This window comes from Megascapheus bottae, chromosome 5 (assembly GCF_031878675.1).
Source record: "Megascapheus bottae isolate mThoBot1 chromosome 5, mThoBot2.hap1, whole genome shotgun sequence".
Lineage (NCBI taxonomy): Eukaryota > Metazoa > Chordata > Mammalia > Rodentia > Geomyidae > Megascapheus > Megascapheus bottae.
In genome coordinates this window covers 51,014,191-51,031,716 of record NC_143513.1, presented here as the reverse complement: position 1 = coordinate 51,031,716, position 17,526 = coordinate 51,014,191, and the positions used below count along the sequence as shown (strand labels likewise).

The following is a 17,526-nucleotide window of genomic DNA, read 5'->3' as shown; positions in this document are numbered from 1 at the left end:
CCTCCATTCAGCCCTCTCCTTTCCCTACTCCCCACCACTCTTCATGCCTCTTCTCTATAACTATTCCTTCTTTATAGTCTTAGTTCCCCAATCACAGTCCATCCCTCATGCTTCTCACTCCCCTCCCTTTCTTACTACCCCATTCTCACCTCTTCCTAGTCATCCACCCAGTCTTTACCCCCATTGCTACCTCTCCCCTCCCGCTCTTTCTATGTACTCTTCAGCCCCACCCTCTCATGTAGCATCCCTTCTTAGCCCCCCATCCCTTTCATCCCCACCCTCTTATCATCTCCCTTTCTTTCTACTACCCCCCTCCCCCGCATACCATCTTCTTAGTCTTCCACTCACTCTCCACTCCCACTCCTTCTCATCCTCCTCCCTTCCATTCCACCACTCTGTATCCCTTCATCCGAATCTGTCACCCCTTCATTACCCCTATCCCTCATTACCCTCTCCCAGGTCCATCCTAGTGCCACCCCCACTCCTTATCCCCTACCTTCCCTCTCAATCCCTCTTTTCCCTAACACCTCTTTCCTTTCTTTCTAGACCTCACTTACTTTTCACCCCCACTCTCTCATCTCTTTCCCTTCTTTAATAACTCCCCCCGTCTCCCTAGTCTCCCACCCCCTTCACCTTACTCTCCTCGATCTCCCTCCCACCACCTTCCTAGTTCTCCACCTACTCATTCCCCTACCTTTTCCCTCATTACCCCTCCTTGTATCTTCTTGTCCCCCACCCTCTCATCTTATCCCCCTCCCTTTTCCCCAGTCCCCCACCCATTTTTCATTTCCACCCTTGTCTTCTCATCCTTCTCCTTTTCCATACTACCCCTCTCCACTCCTTCCCGGCTCCCTACCCTTTCATCATGCACCTTCTTATCTCTCTCCATTCCCTAGCCTCTTGGCCTGTGGTTTCCTCCTTCCTTCCTCCCTACCCACTCTCTTTACTCCTTCCAATCCCCCCAACTTCTTTGCTCCACCCACTTCCCTTGACCCTAAAGGACGCTGAAATGATAGGGACACCGTATGCACTTAACCACTAAATCTTTATTGAATTTTTATTGAAATAACATCAATGCAGTATTAGTAGATACAGAGAAATATAGTAAAGAGAATACAGTAATAAAATTTGTAGGAGGGGTGGGGTTGGGAGGTGGGGATAGGGTGGGAGTACAGGGTGAGGTAGGGTAAGAGATGGGTTCTGACAGGGGATAAGAGTGAAAGCTTTTATTCATCACTTTCTTTTAATGACCACACATTTTTACTCATACAGTTGTATTCATGTCCAATTCACTCTAAATAGGTTGATCACCCTGCAGTTCCCTCTCAGTTTGAGGTGTGTCAAGGTAAGGGAGGGGAAAGGGTAGAGAGGACAAGTAAGTAAACGCGTCCACTTGTAGAGATAGCTAATACATACTATTATCCTAACTTCCTAAATAATCCCACCCACTTAAGATTACTTAGTCCCACCCAGCCTAAGTACTTATGATTATATAGATCCCCAATTACTAAAAACTTAAAAAAGAAATAAAAACAATGCAATTTTCCACAGACGCATTCAATACAATTCTGCAATCTCAAACAACAAAGAACTTTCAGTCCTGCTAGATGTGTTCTCGCTGCTAGATGTATTCTCGCCGCTAGATGTGTTCTCGCCGTCTTCCATAGGTGGTGCTTCATTACTGCTCACGCCTTTCCAGCAGGGTATTCTCTGTGTCCAGTCCTCGAACTGTACTGAAGGGAGCCGTCTGCAGTGGGTGATGTCCAGGTCAACTCAGGAGTCCAAGGGATACCTGCAAACTTAAACTTCCAGACTGCACTAGATAGAGGAGCCCCTCTCATTTTGTGCACTTCCAGGTTCACTAGGCTGTTTTACAAGATTTAATCATCTTAGTAAGATAGATACCTCTGTGCTCAAACTAAACTGACCCTTCATAAATGTATGTCAACTTTCTTTATCTCAATATCCTAGCATGGTGACCTTTACTAGTGTCTTCTACACTCTTCCTTTCTGATGAAAGGAGGCATTTTTGTTAGAAATGCCAAAAAAAAAAAAAAGATTTAACAGAAACAAATCAGATGAGAGAAAGGAAACTTAATCAAATTTCAGTACTATAGAATAAGATTACTTAATTACTTATCTTAACAGCTAACTTATCTTACCTATCAGCTAATACCTATAGATAGTATATAGAGTAAGAGAACATGTTACACACTGCCGAAAAGGTAAATCGCAAGCTTTAATAAACAGTCCAAAAGGTGTCAGGGATGTCGTCCTGACTCTTCCATTGATGGCCAACTTCTCCAGACTTTTGCTTGCAGTAGTGGCAAAATGTCCGTGTGTACATGCCAGGGCTGCAGGTAATGTCCCATTTATGAGCATTCTGCAGCTTGAAGATCCATGAAAATTAGAGTTCAAATGTATGAGAATGGAATTGAGGTTGAGGTAAATTGGAGTGACACTTCACAATAGTCCAGAAGCACAAATGCACCATTTTAAAAGTAACTAACACACACGAGTGATTGACAAGCTTTCTGATTCCATTGAGGAAACAAGATAAAGTTCTGAACTGAACGGCCAATTACGTTTGTTCTCTTTTGTGTCAGTTTTAAAGGCCCAATTGGTAGAATTGAGATTAATTACAATAGTAAAGTTGAAGTCTGTACTTCAGAGATTCTTATTCACAGTATAGTAAGTTCACAGAAATATACTATGTTACCTAATTTTACTACAAGAATTAGTTCTTTATTCGTCAGTGGAAGCTTGAAAGCATAGTCATTCACCTTAAAACATCTAAAGGATACTACTATAACTAAAACTTAAGTAAACATGCAAGGGTAAGTATATGTGGGTGGGGGGGTGATAATGAAGGTATGAAAGATGATATTGATGGAAAAGGAAACTTCACCATTAAGACCCCATGACAGGTAAGCTGGAATATAAACCTTGTTGCTTCCTACTGCTCAAACTGGCCAGTGGAGACTATGTGTGCTCCATCAAGCCTGCTCTTTTCTATCTCCATGCATGGCAGCAAAATGGAGTCTCAGCAACCAGGCAGGAAGGTGGCAAATCCTGCAGCAAGGTTAAATGGCAGTAGTAAAACAGAGAGAGGTTAGACAAATGGTTCATGGTAGTAGCAAGGGACCAGATTAAAAGAAGTCAGGCAGCCCCAAAATAGCACAAAGCTGAGGCCTTTCATCCATTGGCAGCTTCAGGTCAGACTCTGATCTTTTACAAGCCCATATCCCCAAGACAGTGCCCCATGCTCTAATTCCTCCTCTTCTGAGAGTGTGATCTAGGTGCTGAATCATTTCCCCTCTCCAGCATCCTCCTGGTACAAACCCATGAGGGGATGATGGGATGCCCAAGTGCATATGGAGGCAGACACATGGCCGCTCGTGAAAATGCTTTCTGAAGTACCAGCCTGAGTTGGTACCAGTGACCTCAGAGCCTCTCAAGTGTTGGGTCCAGCACTCAGGTGTCCTTTTGCTACTCTTTAGCCCTCACAGAATGATGAGAGGTGTTGCCATGACTGGCATGGTGATGGGAAGATGTTGTCTAAGCCAGAGTTCTTGGGTACCTGTGATTTGCACCAGGGTGTGAAGGCACACTCTTAACACACAAGAGTCAGTCTAAGAGAGCACTTCCTTGTCAGGCTTACAGTGTTACCTGTAGCAGGGGCTTTTTGCCTGCTCCTTGAAAGTTAACGGAACCATGGCAATGGAGTTTGAAGATGGTGAAGTTTCCAAGGGGTGCAGCAAGAGGATCCCGGAAGCCTGTCCATACTGCACCAGTTACTGTGGCTTCCTTATAAGGCGCCCGCCCTCCCCTGATGTAAAGAGAGTACCGAAACTCCCAGAAAGGTCATGTCCTCCCCCTTCTCCTCCCCCCTCCCGAGAGAAAGGAACATTTCCTGCGTTAGCATCAGCTCCTCTGACAGGCTGAGGTTTGACAGTCCAGCAGTGTGGCTGAGCATCTGTACAGGAATCAACTTTTGAGGGGGGGAGAGAGTGAGAGCGGGAGGGCGGGAGGGAGGGAGGGCCCCTGGAGGGCAAGACAGGGTCTACATGCCATAGGACGAAGCAGGCGGTGGCGGCGGCGGCGGTGGCGGCGGCGGCGGTGGTGGCGGCTGCGGCGGTGGATACTGGGGTACGGGAGGCTGGCGGTACACGTGTGGATTCCAGCTGACCATGACAGGTACGTAGAGAGATCTTCCGTGCCCATCTCGCCCCAGGGGGTACCACGCGAACCCCACGGGGTAGGACGGGTACGGATAGGTGGGGTACGAGTGGTATCCGTGCACTTGCGGGACGTACTCTGTGTACGAGGCCAGGTGCGCTCGGTCTTCCATGTTGGGAATGGTCAGGCGCGGGTACTGATGCTGGATGGTGACGTGGTGGTGGTGGTGGTGGTGGTGGTGGTGATGGTGGTGGTGGTGGTGGTGGTGAGGGTGCGGGATGCGGCAGTTGTAAGTGACCTGGAGCTTCCACCCCCTCTTCACCTGGAGAATCTGGGCTCCGTTGGGTGCGACGGTGGGGGTGATGAAGCCATCCTTCACGTTCCTCACCACGAATTCTCGGAGGGCAGCCATTTCGTGCTCGGAGAGGGAGTACACGTGTCCACTGGGGATGCTGTGTGCTCCGGGGATCATGTCAACGCGAGGGTCGACCTGCCGGTGGTCCGGGTAGTGGTGGTGGTCCACGGGGGTGTACACGTTCTGGACGTAGTAGTACCTCACCGGCTGGTAGACTCTGTACCCACCTTCCACCGGGTAGTAGAGGGCGGGGAGGGGCCCCGGGGGCGGGAGTGGCAGGGGCGGAGGTAAGGCAGAGTACATGCGGCAGTAGTAGCGGCAGTATTCAGAATCGAAGACGATGGACCGTGTGCTCCACGTGATGTTGGGATCGTGTGTGGTCAGCCAGCGAACGCCCAGGACTACGGGGAAGTAGGGGGACTGCGTCACGTCGAAGGACAGCACCTCACGGTGATCTCCCAGGTCGACAAACAGGTTGAAGGTTTCGTGGATGATCGGGCCGGACGCCACGGGGCGCCCGTCGATGGCTTCCACGAGGATCGGCCAATGCTTGACGCGGATAGGGATGGCGTTCTGCAGGACGTACTCTATATCTATAAAGTTGCCTGAGGCTCCAGAATCAATCATGGCTCGGACGAACAGGGTGTGTCTGCCCGGGAGATGGATCTGGAGCATCACTTGCAGGTGTGGAGGCGAGACGGCATCGTCTTGTGGGGACCTTATTAATTCTGGCCCGGTCGCTGAAGGTCCCTCTACAGCGGGGCCGGGGAGTTTCCCGCCGGCGAGTGCTTGGAGGCTTTCGCTGGACAGTTGTCCGCGTAATGGCCTCCGTTGCCGCAGTAAAGACAAAGGTTCAGTTTGCGGCGTCTCTCCTTCTCTTCCTGGGTCAGGCGCATGCGGGCACCTCCCACGGGCTCGGTGGGGTCCACCTGGTGACCTGCGTTGGGCAGCACCATGGCGCGGGGTGGGGAGCGCGGCTTGCGAGCGGCGGCGGCGCGAGCCTGTCTTCTCTCGATGTGGATGCAGTGGTTGATGAGCGCGTTCAGCGTCTTGGGCACCTCGCCACGGGAGAGCTCCTCCTGGATGTGGTCACTCAGGCCTTCCTGGAACTGGTCGATCAGGGCAGGCTCGTTCCAATCCACGTCTTGGGCCAGCGCCTGGAAAGCGTTGGCGTAGTCGATGACGGACCCCAGGCCCTGGCGCAGGCGTCGGATCTGGCGCTTGGCGGCCTCGCGCTTCTGAGGGTCTTCGAAGACGTGCTTCATCTCCATCATGAAGGCCGGGTAGTTGTGCATCAGGTAATTGGAGCGCTCCAGCTTGGCAGAGGCCCAGCGGGCGGCACGGCCGGTCATCATGCTTGTCACGAAGCAGACACGGACGCGGTCCAGGGAGAAGTCGCGGGTGCTCTTTTCCATGAAGACCTGGCACTGAGACATGAAGGGAGCCAGCATGTCGGGGTTGCCATCGAACTTCTCTGGAAGGTCTTCAGGGCAGTCTTCCTCGATGGGAGGGGTGGGGACGGCGGCCGCCGCTGCACCCTGGAGCTCAAGGTCATCCTCTTCGTCCTCGGGGACAGGGAGGGGCAGGGGCTCGGGCTCGGGCTCCGGCTCGGGCTCGGGCTCGGGCTCCACCTCCACCTCCACCTGCTCACGCAAGGTGCTGTTCTCCTCGCTGAGCCTCTGCACCTGGGTCTGCAGGTTGTTGTTCTCCTCGGACTGTCGGATGACCTTCTCCCTCAGGTTGTTGATCTCTTCAGACAGCTCATCCCGTCTGCGCTCGGTGGTGTTGGGGACGCAGGGGGTGTTGGTGCCTTTGTTGTTGTTGTTGTTGTTGGGGGGAGGGGGAGGAGGAGGAGGGGGGCAGGCGTCAGACCCCCCAGCAGCTCCACCCTCGGCTCCTCCGGGACCCATGGCCACTGGGTGGGAAGGAGGGGCCCTCCCGGGTGTGGCTTCACCCCTGTGGGGAGGGAGGCCTGGGTCCTGGCCTCCTCTGGCCCCCCTTCGTCGTGGCTGCTTTGTCTTCAACACCCGCTTGTTTCTGTAAATGAAGATAAAATGACACATTTGAAATTAATTCAACATACACATTCACTGCAGCATCAGGTACACAAAGATTTAGTCAGGTAAACTATCCCCTCCCCCCCCCCATTGCTCTAGCTGTTCATATTAATTAGTGGTCAAACAAAACACACCCTCACAACTGAAAAGAACCAAGTTGTCAATCAATTCCAACAACAGTGAAAAACATATCACTTTGAATGTCCAAATGATATTGACCCCTCAAAAACCACCTGCTCATTATGATTCAACAATACAGAAACTTTATCATCAGCATCCTTACATTTTCAAACAATAACTCCATGTGGTAGGAAGACAGCAAGAAACTTTCAAAACAGAGATGAATACCAAATAATTATGCAAAACAATTTCAAAACAATAACCTTAATTGTAAGAGAAGCTGGGCAAAAGATAGCTAATAATCCAACCAGTGAGGAAACCACACCAAAAAAAAGGAGGGGGCATTAAAATCACATTTACATTCAAGTGTGAAAAAGTGGGGTTAACTGTCCCACACTCAAGTCCACTAATTATCTAATCAAACACAACCACCATCATCAGAGAAACCACAAGACTGGCTAATTATATTTTTGATCATAATTCAACTTTCACATGAGAATTCTCTCTGCTGCAGAAATGGCATTGAACAATGACAGGTGTCGACTTCGTTTTTCATTATATAATCATTCAACAAATGCTAATTAATACCTCCTTGGAAGAAATGAACTATTAAGTACAGCATTTAAGATGCCCAGTAATAACATACCCTCAAATATATTATGATTTAATTGAATAATGTAGACAAAGCAGGGAATATCTAATAACTGTTAACTGATACTAAAAAAAGCTATTCATTAGGTAAAATAACTTTTTATATAAATGGAGAGGAGCTACTGATATAGCATCCTGCGCTTCTAAATATGTTTTTACTTTTTAATATTGTATTAGTAACAAAAAAAATTCCAGGGCTTTATTTGCTCTTCAGGCAAGAAGTTTGTAATCAACTTTGTCAACACAGCCCCACCCAAAGGTTTATAATGCTAAAGTGGAATGGAGTGCATTCCTGTGGGGGTGGGGGGTAGTAAGTAAATGTGAGTGGATATGTGTATGTATGTGTGTGTGTGTAGGTGGAGTGGGGGAAGGGTTTAATATTCAAATTATGCATGTGATGACAGTACGTCATACATACAAATCCTAACACAAGGTCTGTGCCATTCCTGAAAATAACATTAAATGAATTTGAAGTGATTTATTTTATATTTTCAGTTATCTCAAATCCCAAATTTGGAATATGTAAATACATAAAATGCTTACATGTTTAATATATAAAGAGTTTTGTATTCTGAAACTTTTAAGTTAAAAGTCTAACTTTTTAAAGAGTTTAACAAACTTCTTTAGAAGTTTAAAACTTAAGTTTTTTTTTTAAGTTCTAAAACTTGGGAAAGTTTTGAACTCTTCATCTTAAACAAAAGTTTTGATAACAAAAGTTTTCAACCATGTTGTATAAAGTTTAAAAAGTTGAAAAGTTTGTAGTTTGAAAAACTAAAAACTTAATTGAAGTTTAAAAACTGTTTCTTTGTTATCTCTAAAGGCAAAATGGGCCATGATTATATTATATTATATTAAGCTCAAATGGTAAATATTTATTAATTTGAGAAGTTAGATGGGAAATAATTAATATTTAGGATCTTCCCCTGGCCCAACTCACTACCAGTAGCCATATTGCCTTTATCCAGTATACTTGGTGGGGCCTGTCCAAGGAATTGCATCTATCTGTCCTTAAAGGACAGGGATTTATTAGCATTCTATTTTAATAGTTTTAACTATGCTTCTTAATTAACTATATTCCAAGCTGTAAAAAAACAAAACAAAACAAAACAGAAATATCAGTTATTGACATTCAGGATAAAATATTCAGATTTAGGAAAAAATCAGAAGACACAACAAACACATCATAACCTGTCATATTTACTCTCACCCTCCTTAAGGACCACTGTATTTGTGAAAACAGCATTATATAGTCATTAGCATAATGTGATTGTTAATATTAAATTTAATGTCCCATTTTAAAAGTATAGTAATCACAGATAATCACTGACTGTGTCTTTTAGATAGTAACTCTTTGGAGAAAGACTTAAGAATTCCCAAAGAGTATTGCCAGTAAGGCCTAGTGCAGTGTGACCCAGGTCAGGAAGGTTAATAATCTATGTGCCAATCACAGACACGGGGCAGACATTATTGAAGCTTAGGCATGGTGATTTTCACACCTGTTAGAAACAATAAAGAGAAATTACATTAGAAATCAGCAAACAATCAAATGTTATTTAGGAAAACAAAATTTGCAAGAGAAAAGGGACTGGATTTAAGTTAATAAAGGAGGGGCTATAACTATGTAACTTGGGGATACTTGCCCCTCCCCTCATTTGTTTTTAAAACTTCTCAGTATAGTGCTAAGTAAACAAACTCAAGGACTTATTTGGCCTGTGACGTCACCAGTCTGAGGCCTCAATGCCCACTTAGGGGTTTGCAATTTATGGGTGGGACTTTATCTCCAAGCCAGGTTAATTCGTGGCAGGGGGCATTTTGACAGTATGTTATGAAACACTGGCTACTTTTATTCCCCCTTAGTGGGGAATAGATTGGAGAAGTGGGAGTGAAGGGGGTCAAGAGGTACTATTCCTGGAAACTGAGAGGTCATACTGCATAAAGCCTTGGGACAAATGTTATTACAATTTCTAAGGCTGTTTAAAATCCCAAACATAGCAAAAAGCAGAAAAGGGGCCCAAAACACCATGTATAAATGTCCCATTATGAAATGGGACATCATTGTGTTGTAAACTTTCAAATATTGTCCAAATATTTTGAGTGCTGCATTATTTGTTAAATGCAAATTTGTTTGTGCATGTGTTGTCAATGTTTTGGACCTCTTAAATATGCACGTATAAAATTCCAAAAATAGGAAGCAGACTTTGAGCCATAATTATAATCACATATTTTCCAATGGTTATGTAATTTAAGGGAGGGGAACTAGTCAGGTGACCAACTTGTAATGCGGGCAAAGCCTCCTTTTCCCCTTTAATAAAATCCTGGCTCATAGTTTGTAATATATAGAAACATGTTTTCACATTTTTTCATTCAGGTAGAAGTTTTTTTTACATGGTACATCTGTAAATTATACAGATGTTTAATTATGCCAGCTAGAAAATTCAATCTTTATTTTGTAATGTAACCAGTTTATGTTACATCACACAAATTTTAAATGCCAATATGTAGCATTAATAACCCACTTGCCCAAAACTTAAATAATTAGCTTTTTATGAAAAAAGCTAATTACAAGGGATAACAAATAATTAGCTTTTTATGAAAAAAGCTAATTACTTGGGATAGCAAATAATTAGCTTTTTATGAAAAAAGCTAATTACCTGGGATAGCAAATAATTAGCTTTTTATGAAAAAAGCTAATTACTTGGGATAATTTAAATTAATTTAATTTATGCTATAATTACAGCTCACATGATTGCAGTTCAAAAACATATACTTTTTTCTTTTTAAGAATAAACCAAAAGCTTTAAAAGAAACTGCTGGGTGTGAGAAAGTTAAGGTAGCAGCACAACCCAGGACAACAAAGTGCCATAAGGCACAGGACTCAGAAATCAGAAACTTCAGACCTGAGCGACACAATAACAAACCAATTTATTCTGGCGACTTAAGAAGTAATTAATGAATGCCATTACATGTGCCAAGAGCGCATTATTATATGAAGGCAGGTTGGCCAGCCAGGATTAATCCTCTAGAGTCCAACAGAAAAAAACCACACCCTGATTCCTATACACATAAACGCCTCATCCTCTCTGGAGTCCAAGCCAGTAGTGCCAACCAGTCACTTAAACTCTCTGAAACAAAGTTCAACTTGCTCCTTGTTTTGTATTCACCAAAGCAACCAATTCCAGTAAGTCCACTAGTGTCTCAAAGGGGAAAAAAAAGTTTAATGGGAATATTCTTTTAATTAATTAAAATATTCTCTTGATTAATTTTCGTTTAATTTTGTTTTATTATTTAAAATAAAAGCACTGGCTGAATTGCCTTGAGGCACTAGCCAGGTAAGCTTATAAGTTTCCATCATAACCCACTATAAATTGTATTAAATTGTGGGATTATGTTGTATAATATTAAAGGCACTTATTAAAAGTGATTATGAGTGCCAGCTATAATTTCTATTAATTATTCTTAATCTTAAACTTGTTAGACACCTGTGGACAAAAAGCAAAAACCCCGCAGCACAGAAACCGCAGGGGGGCGGGGCTGTACAGCCAGGCTCAGACAAGTAAGGTACGCAGGCGCAAAGGCGAGGGACCTGAAGCAAGGGGGGGGGGGGTAAGGGGAGCTTACACTGCGCAAACGCAGGAGCTTTGAGGGGGCGGGGCTGTAGGCCGCCTCAGAGAAGGCTGGCTAAGGGAGGCGGGGTCTGGACAGGCTACGTCACTGAAGGCTGGCTGAGGGAGGTGGACTGCAGCCAAGCCACCTTCCGAGGAGGGGGGCCGAGGGAGGCGGGGTCTGTGGGGGAGATACGTCAGAGAGGGCGGGCTCGGGGAGGCGGGGTCTAGGCAGGATGCCTCCGAGGGGGCAGGCCTGGGGGGCGGGGCTCAGGTAAGCGGGCTCTGAGAGCCAGTCTGGGGGGCGGGGACTCGGGAGGCGCGCGCCTAAGGAGGCGCGCTGCAGGGGAGGCGCGCTCTGGCGGAGGCGCGCTTGTCAGGAGGCGCGGAGGGGAGGGGGCCAGGCGCGCTCTCAGCAGAGACTGCAGAGAAGGCGCGCTAGGATGGGCGGGGCAGGTCTGAGACTGGCTGCTGCGCGGCTGCAGAGTGTCTGCCCGCTCTTCCCAGATCCTCCCCCCTCCCAAACCCTCCTCTCCTCCCCCTCCCATCTCCCACCCACCTCCATCAACCAGCATCTCAACCAGCAAGAACAAACAACCTCCCCCACCCAATAAGCCCCCCACCCCACCCTCAGCAAAACAACCGATTTCCACAAACTGTTGCTGCACGCCAAGTCGTGCCACCGCGACAACTACCCTGCTACCGAAATCCAACAGGACTACGCAGCCCGTTCTGCCAAAAGTCAGCGCCCCTCCACTCCACTGCCACAGCAGGAATGATGCGGGCAGAATGTTAAGACACTTCATTTATTTTTCTATTTTTTTTTCTTTTTACCCGAAGCTCCATTTTGTCTACCAGCAATCAACATGCGAGAAAAAAAAAAAAAACCTGTCCTGCGTAAAAATGAAGTGGTTGCTATTCCAAAAAAAACCCAAGAGTGGGTGCCCCCCCTCCCAGAAACCAAGAGTCATCGTACTCTGTCGCCCGGGCTGGGGTCTAGATGGCCTGTCTGCGAGCGCTACAGTCTGTAGCTTCAGTGAGCCTCTGCAGTAGTTACTAGTTTGCCGCGCATTTTTGGGCGTAAATGGCTCTGCAGCCCGCGTCTCTGCAGTCCGCACACCTCTCTCAGCGCAGTGAAGCGCGGAGGCACCGTTTTCTGGTGGCGCGTTCCTCGTGGGAATCTTGGCGCAGCTCGGAGGACTTCGTGGCGCATCCGAAGCGCACGTTCGTCCTGAGCTCCTTTCGCGCAGTTCTGCTAGCGCCCGGAGCGCCCATCAGTGTGCGGCGCACGAAGCGGCCCGGATTGGCAGCGCATGAAGCGCCCTTTGCTCCTAGCGCACTGAAGCTTCAGTGAGTTGTAGCGCATTTGGGGAGCCCGTCGTGGGGGGGGGGAAGAGTCCCTAGCTCAGGTGCGTCTGCAGCTCATGACTGTCCGCAGCTCATGTCTGTCTAGAGACCCCGGTGTGGACTTGGTCATGAAGACCAGAAGCCGCGAAAGCTGAGTTTTTCGCGCTGTCTGGGGGTCCAGCCAGTGAAGGCGTGATAGGAGGTGCGTGGAGATGTTCTGGGGGGCACTACTCCATCTCCCGCAGCAGCTCCCGAGAAAGACGGGATCTTAAGGAATATGATCTTAAGAAAGAAAATAAAATCCTCACCGCATACTCACCACGCGAGGACCCCTCTGCGAAGTCGGGAAGGATGGGTCCCACACCTGCCCGGGCGCGGGCTCCACTGGGGGCTCGAAGCCCGGAGTGGCTCCGGGCTCGAGTCCACTCAGTGGAGCTTTCGCGGGGCTCGGTGGACCCTCTCCGGCTGCTGCTGCTTTCGGGTTGCAGTCAGGTTTCTTCGACACACACCAACCGAAGTTGAGGCGCGTGTCCCGGAGCCCGGACCGCTAGCCTTATATAGCCTGAAAACGGAGGGGGGGCGCCAAATCCCAGCGTGCTCCGCGGGCGGGGGGGGGGGGCGGGGGGAGTGCGGGGGCGGACGGGGAGGGGGGCCGCCGGGGGATGGGGGTGGGGGCGGCCGCCCCGCTTCCTCGGCCCGCCGCTAGGGGGAGTGCGGGCTTCAGGAGGGGGGGTGCAGGATGCTGATGCTGAACTCTCCAAGCTGGGAGGAAAGAAAGGGAGGGGAGGGGAGAATCGAGGACGGACGGCCTAACCAGGCCAAGAATGCAATTGCCCCGGTGGTGGGAGCTGGGAGACCCCAGTGCGTGGACGGGACAGGGTCGGGGGACACGCAGGATGAGCCCCGCGACCACGGGCACATTCTTACTGACAGGTTAGTGGCCTGCGCGCGACGTGGAGGTCCTGGGGCCACCAGGCCGCCGCCTCCCCCTCCCCCACCCGGGTTCCGGGTACACGGGCGCGCCCTTCGGGCGCTATCCTCTCTGGATTCCCTTAGGCCCCAACTGCACCCCTCCTCCAGGGTGCCTCGCACCCCACCTCCCGAGTCCAGTGGGTCCCTTCCAAGCCTTGACCCCTGGCCTTTGTTTGTGCTCTACCCCCCCACCCCCACGTAGGGCCCCTCCCTGTCTAGAGGACACAGATTTTCCCTGTCCGATTTCCATTTTCAACACCCTTCCCCCACATCCACCCCCAGCCACGGACCTCTGCCGGTCCCCCGCCGCCTCGAAGATTTGGGGGGCCCCTGCCCCATGTGGTGGGGGAGGGGGGGCTGCCCCTCGATTGTGATTCCTTAGCCAAGGGAAATGGACGTCGGGCTTCATCCCTTTTACACAAACGCATCTTTTCTCGCACTTGATAGAGGGGAAGACATGACAATGTGACATTTGAAAGACCAGATCTCTCTCCCCCTTGGTTCTAAGCGCATTTTTCTTGGGTTTTACCAAGCAGGGTAGCAGGGGATGAGGGGGTGTCTTGAAATGCTGGGAGAGGAGACGAGGCGCTCAGGTCAGGGTCAGCCCGGGTCGGGGATGGGGGGGGGTGGCGGCCAGGGATGAGGCCAAAGGCTCGATGCCCCCCCCCCCCAACGCCCTGCTTTGAGGAAGGCAGCCCAATGGGAAGCAGCTGCGGGCGCTTCCCGGGCTCCACGGCGGGCCTCGGAGGCTGCCGGTCACCGACTTTTTCATGGTGTTTACCCGATTTCGGCCACGGCTTACGCCCCCACCCCACCCCCGCTCCCCTTCCACGCCGCCGTTTCCTACACGTGGCGGGGGCAAAGACCTCCCAAGAGGGTGGCGGACCCTCACACCTAGGCGTGAATGTAGAGGTATAGCTTTCTATATGCCCCACCGTTCGCGTCGGGGAACCTTCCAGGGGGCTGCAAGGCCGCGAGCCACGGATGAGGAAGGGGCCAACACAACCTCACCGAGGGTTTCCCCAGGAGCTTCTCGGGCGCCAGGACGCCTACAATCTGTTGCAAACCTTGGTGGAAAAGAACTGGAAGAGAGAACGGGGAAGATAGAATTGCCCACAACTGCGTTAGCATTCTGAAGCCCAGATGCAACGCGTTGCTCTCGGGGAGCTGCATCGGGCGCCTTTCAGTAGACTTGCAGTGGATTTTTCACCTCTCTCTCTCTCCCTCTGCACACACACACACACACACACTTAGAAGAGTGGATGAGCGTTTGAGTTGTTGCACACGACAAGCTGGAAAGGACCGTGTTTTCAAACGCGAGCCTTCAGAGCAGTGAGCAAAACGCAGAGAATTTGCTGAGCTCTTAACAGCCCGGGTTAGAAATGAGTAAAGGCAAAGGCGGGTTTCCAGCACGGAAAAGGTATTTTTCTAGGATGTTGGGTGAACACAATCATACAGTGTAGAAGTGTCGTTAAATTGTAATCTAAGGATGTTGAGCCTTGTCTACTGGATAGAATCATTCCGGATATTTATGTTAGATGCAGTACTGTTCTCATCACCCACAAACTTGGATTCTTAGAATTTTTTTTTTAAATCTAAAGTTACCTTACCTAGTGGTTAACTAAGAGACACTATTTTCCCCTAAAAAGATTAAAAACTAAATGGACAAAAATAAGGAAAACTCAAGTTTAATAATCCACCACCCAAGACTTTCAAACTTTGAAACAATTTAAATAATTTCAACATGTTAACTAGAATTTTTTGTAAGAAAAACACAGTAAGACAAAAAAGACTTCATAACTATTTTATCACAATAAAATTCCAGAGACCCTCAGTAAACTGTAAAGAAAATCAAGGTCACCTGTAATCTCTCACCCTGCAGTGATGCCGGTCAAATGATATGCCGGTCAAAGTCTGGTATGTCAGACTTTGTCTATGTTTATGTAGATAACTAAAAAATATTTTTTATCCGGATATATTTTCTAAACATTAGAAATGGAGCCAGCTTGATGTTCCTCAATTGTTTTCTTTCCAATTAGCTTTTATATATAAACATTTCAGGTTTCTTTGGAAATAAATGGCATTAAATTAATTTTTCTACTTAAAATTTTACATTAATATTCAGAAGGTATTGTGTAGAATTTCCTCCAGTCTCATTCTTATAACATAGTTATAACTTTGTCATATTGTTTCTTGGTATTTTTAAATTAGACCTCTACATATGAAAAAAAATCCCTTCACTTAGAAATATGATAGTGGAAGGGGGAAAACCAATATCAGTAGATATCTAGTGGAGGTAACCCTTTTTGCTCTCTGAAACAACAAAAAATATTAAAAATTAATAGACACTAAGAGACACTTGAGATTTTTTTTGTTAATTAAAACAACAAAGCAACTTAGAAAATTAAATAGAATCCTAACAACTATTAGTACATAGGAACCATAACCACTGTTTAGACAGAAGTGTCTAAGTGACTTTTAGGTTTTTCTCAAGTATTTGTTTCAGATGTTGACCGTTTCCTTCCCCCTTTATAAAAGGTTAAGTATAAAGCAAAATAAGTGTGGGTATGCATTATTTAATTTACCAAATGATACTTGGGCTTTGCGTTTGAACATTGTATTCTGACTATATCAAGGTCTTGCTTTATCAGCTGTGTTTAACTTAGAGTATTGTGGGAAAACTGTATTTCAATTCAAAGTGGAATTTTTATTTTCAAGTATAATAATCCTTCTGTTTAACCTTTTAAAATGACAATTGGTCATATATCTATGAAGACATTGATTTATCTCATGCATTTAGACTATGTTTTAGAGAGGTAGGAAAAATTGTATTTTAAAACAAAATAGGATTTTTCTCATGTCAAATCATAACTGGACATTTTATTCATTTTTAAAGGACAATTTACTGTAATGCTGACATACCACCTGTATTTGAGTTAATTTCTAAAGTGGGAGGGAAAACAATTTCTAAACCAAGTAGAGGTTTCAGTTGTCAGTAATTTTTATTGCTCATTTTATCCATTTTTATAACTCTTTGCCATAACTCTAACAGCTGTTGATTTACCTCACATGAATATAACTTTGAGCATGGTGAGCAGATTGTGCATCTAAGCCAAGTAGAATTTTCACTTGTCTCACAGACTTTGAAAATCAGAAGGAAAAACACCGTAAAAACTAGTTAGAGATAACCTCAAAGAGATAACTGTGCCCAGTTTCTAACATCAGTTTTCCATTGATGAAAATCATCCTGTAAACAAAATAAGGAAGCAGTAAAGAAATCTTAGCTTGCTAAAGAAATTCTCAAATATTCTGCCTGTGACCCTGATGAGTTCAGCGTTTCAGATTGCATTTTCTTAAAAAATAATCAACCACTTTGTTTCTTTTTGTGTTTTTATTTTTTAAAACCCTATTTGTCCACACTTCCTCTCCTTAAAAATTTCCCAGCCTTATTCTGTTTTCTGAATGTCTGCATGCACACTTTATCATTTGTCTCGTTTCTTACTTGTACTGTGAAAAATGATGCTAGGTGAATAGATGACATGGGTTTATGTGTCCGATTGCGATTTCTGGACCAAAAAGGAACCTTTACACTCTTTTGGTCCGGAGCTTCACAGAAATATTTTTTTTTCTTCCACTCTTTCATAGCCTTTCCAAAAGAGACAGACAGACACAAATACCATGTAGACATGCTAACCTTCACAATCCAGTTTTCTACCTATCTAATGTCTAGAAATATTAAATCTTGAGCAGCAATGCAAATGAGAGAGAGAGAGAGAGAGAGGAAAGAAGATCAACAAGTCATTTCAAAAGACTGTTTTTCTGTTTAGAGTTTTGAGCTTGGTGAAGCAGATGGGCTTTCAGTCCTCTTATTTCACATGGATTTCTTCCAAACTAAAACCTCTTTTCATAATTTCTGGTGTTTAAAATTTTTAATAGAGCAAACTACATTAAAGACAATATTGAATTTAGACAGCTCTGTGGTCTCTACAAGTGGATATAAGAACATACATTTGCAAGGATGTACCTTCCGTTCCATACTTTGCCCCGGCTCTGTATGTGTGCATCTTTGGAGAGAATCATAATTTTATACTCTACATCTTTTATACTTTGCTTTGGAGGATAAGCCAATATTTCTTTTAGTGGAAATATCACCAAGGCTTCAGACTGCTCTTACATGAGAAATGGTATATAAACTAACTACCAGAATGATTAAGAGGAAGGCAGGCTGAACCAGCACTGGCCA

The 17,526-nt window shown here is 46.5% G+C and overlaps 1 protein-coding gene across 10 annotated transcripts in view; it reads left to right on the top strand.

Annotated features, from left to right (window-relative positions):
- Positions 1-13,061: 13,061 nt before the first annotated feature.
- Positions 13,062-17,526, top strand: part of Sgce (sarcoglycan epsilon) — a 76,223-nt gene continuing 71,758 nt past the window's right edge. For 9 of the 10 annotated variants that reach the window (XM_090333134.1, XM_090333133.1, XM_090333131.1 and 6 more), the window contains exon 1: positions 13,063-13,244. In XM_090333134.1, coding sequence (XP_090189260.1) covers positions 13,136-13,244 — 109 coding nt within the window. In that variant the 5' untranslated portion in view covers positions 13,063-13,135. Of the gene's footprint in view, positions 13,245-17,526 lie in introns of all 10 variants that reach the window. The other variant, XM_090333128.1, reaches the window with a different exon arrangement.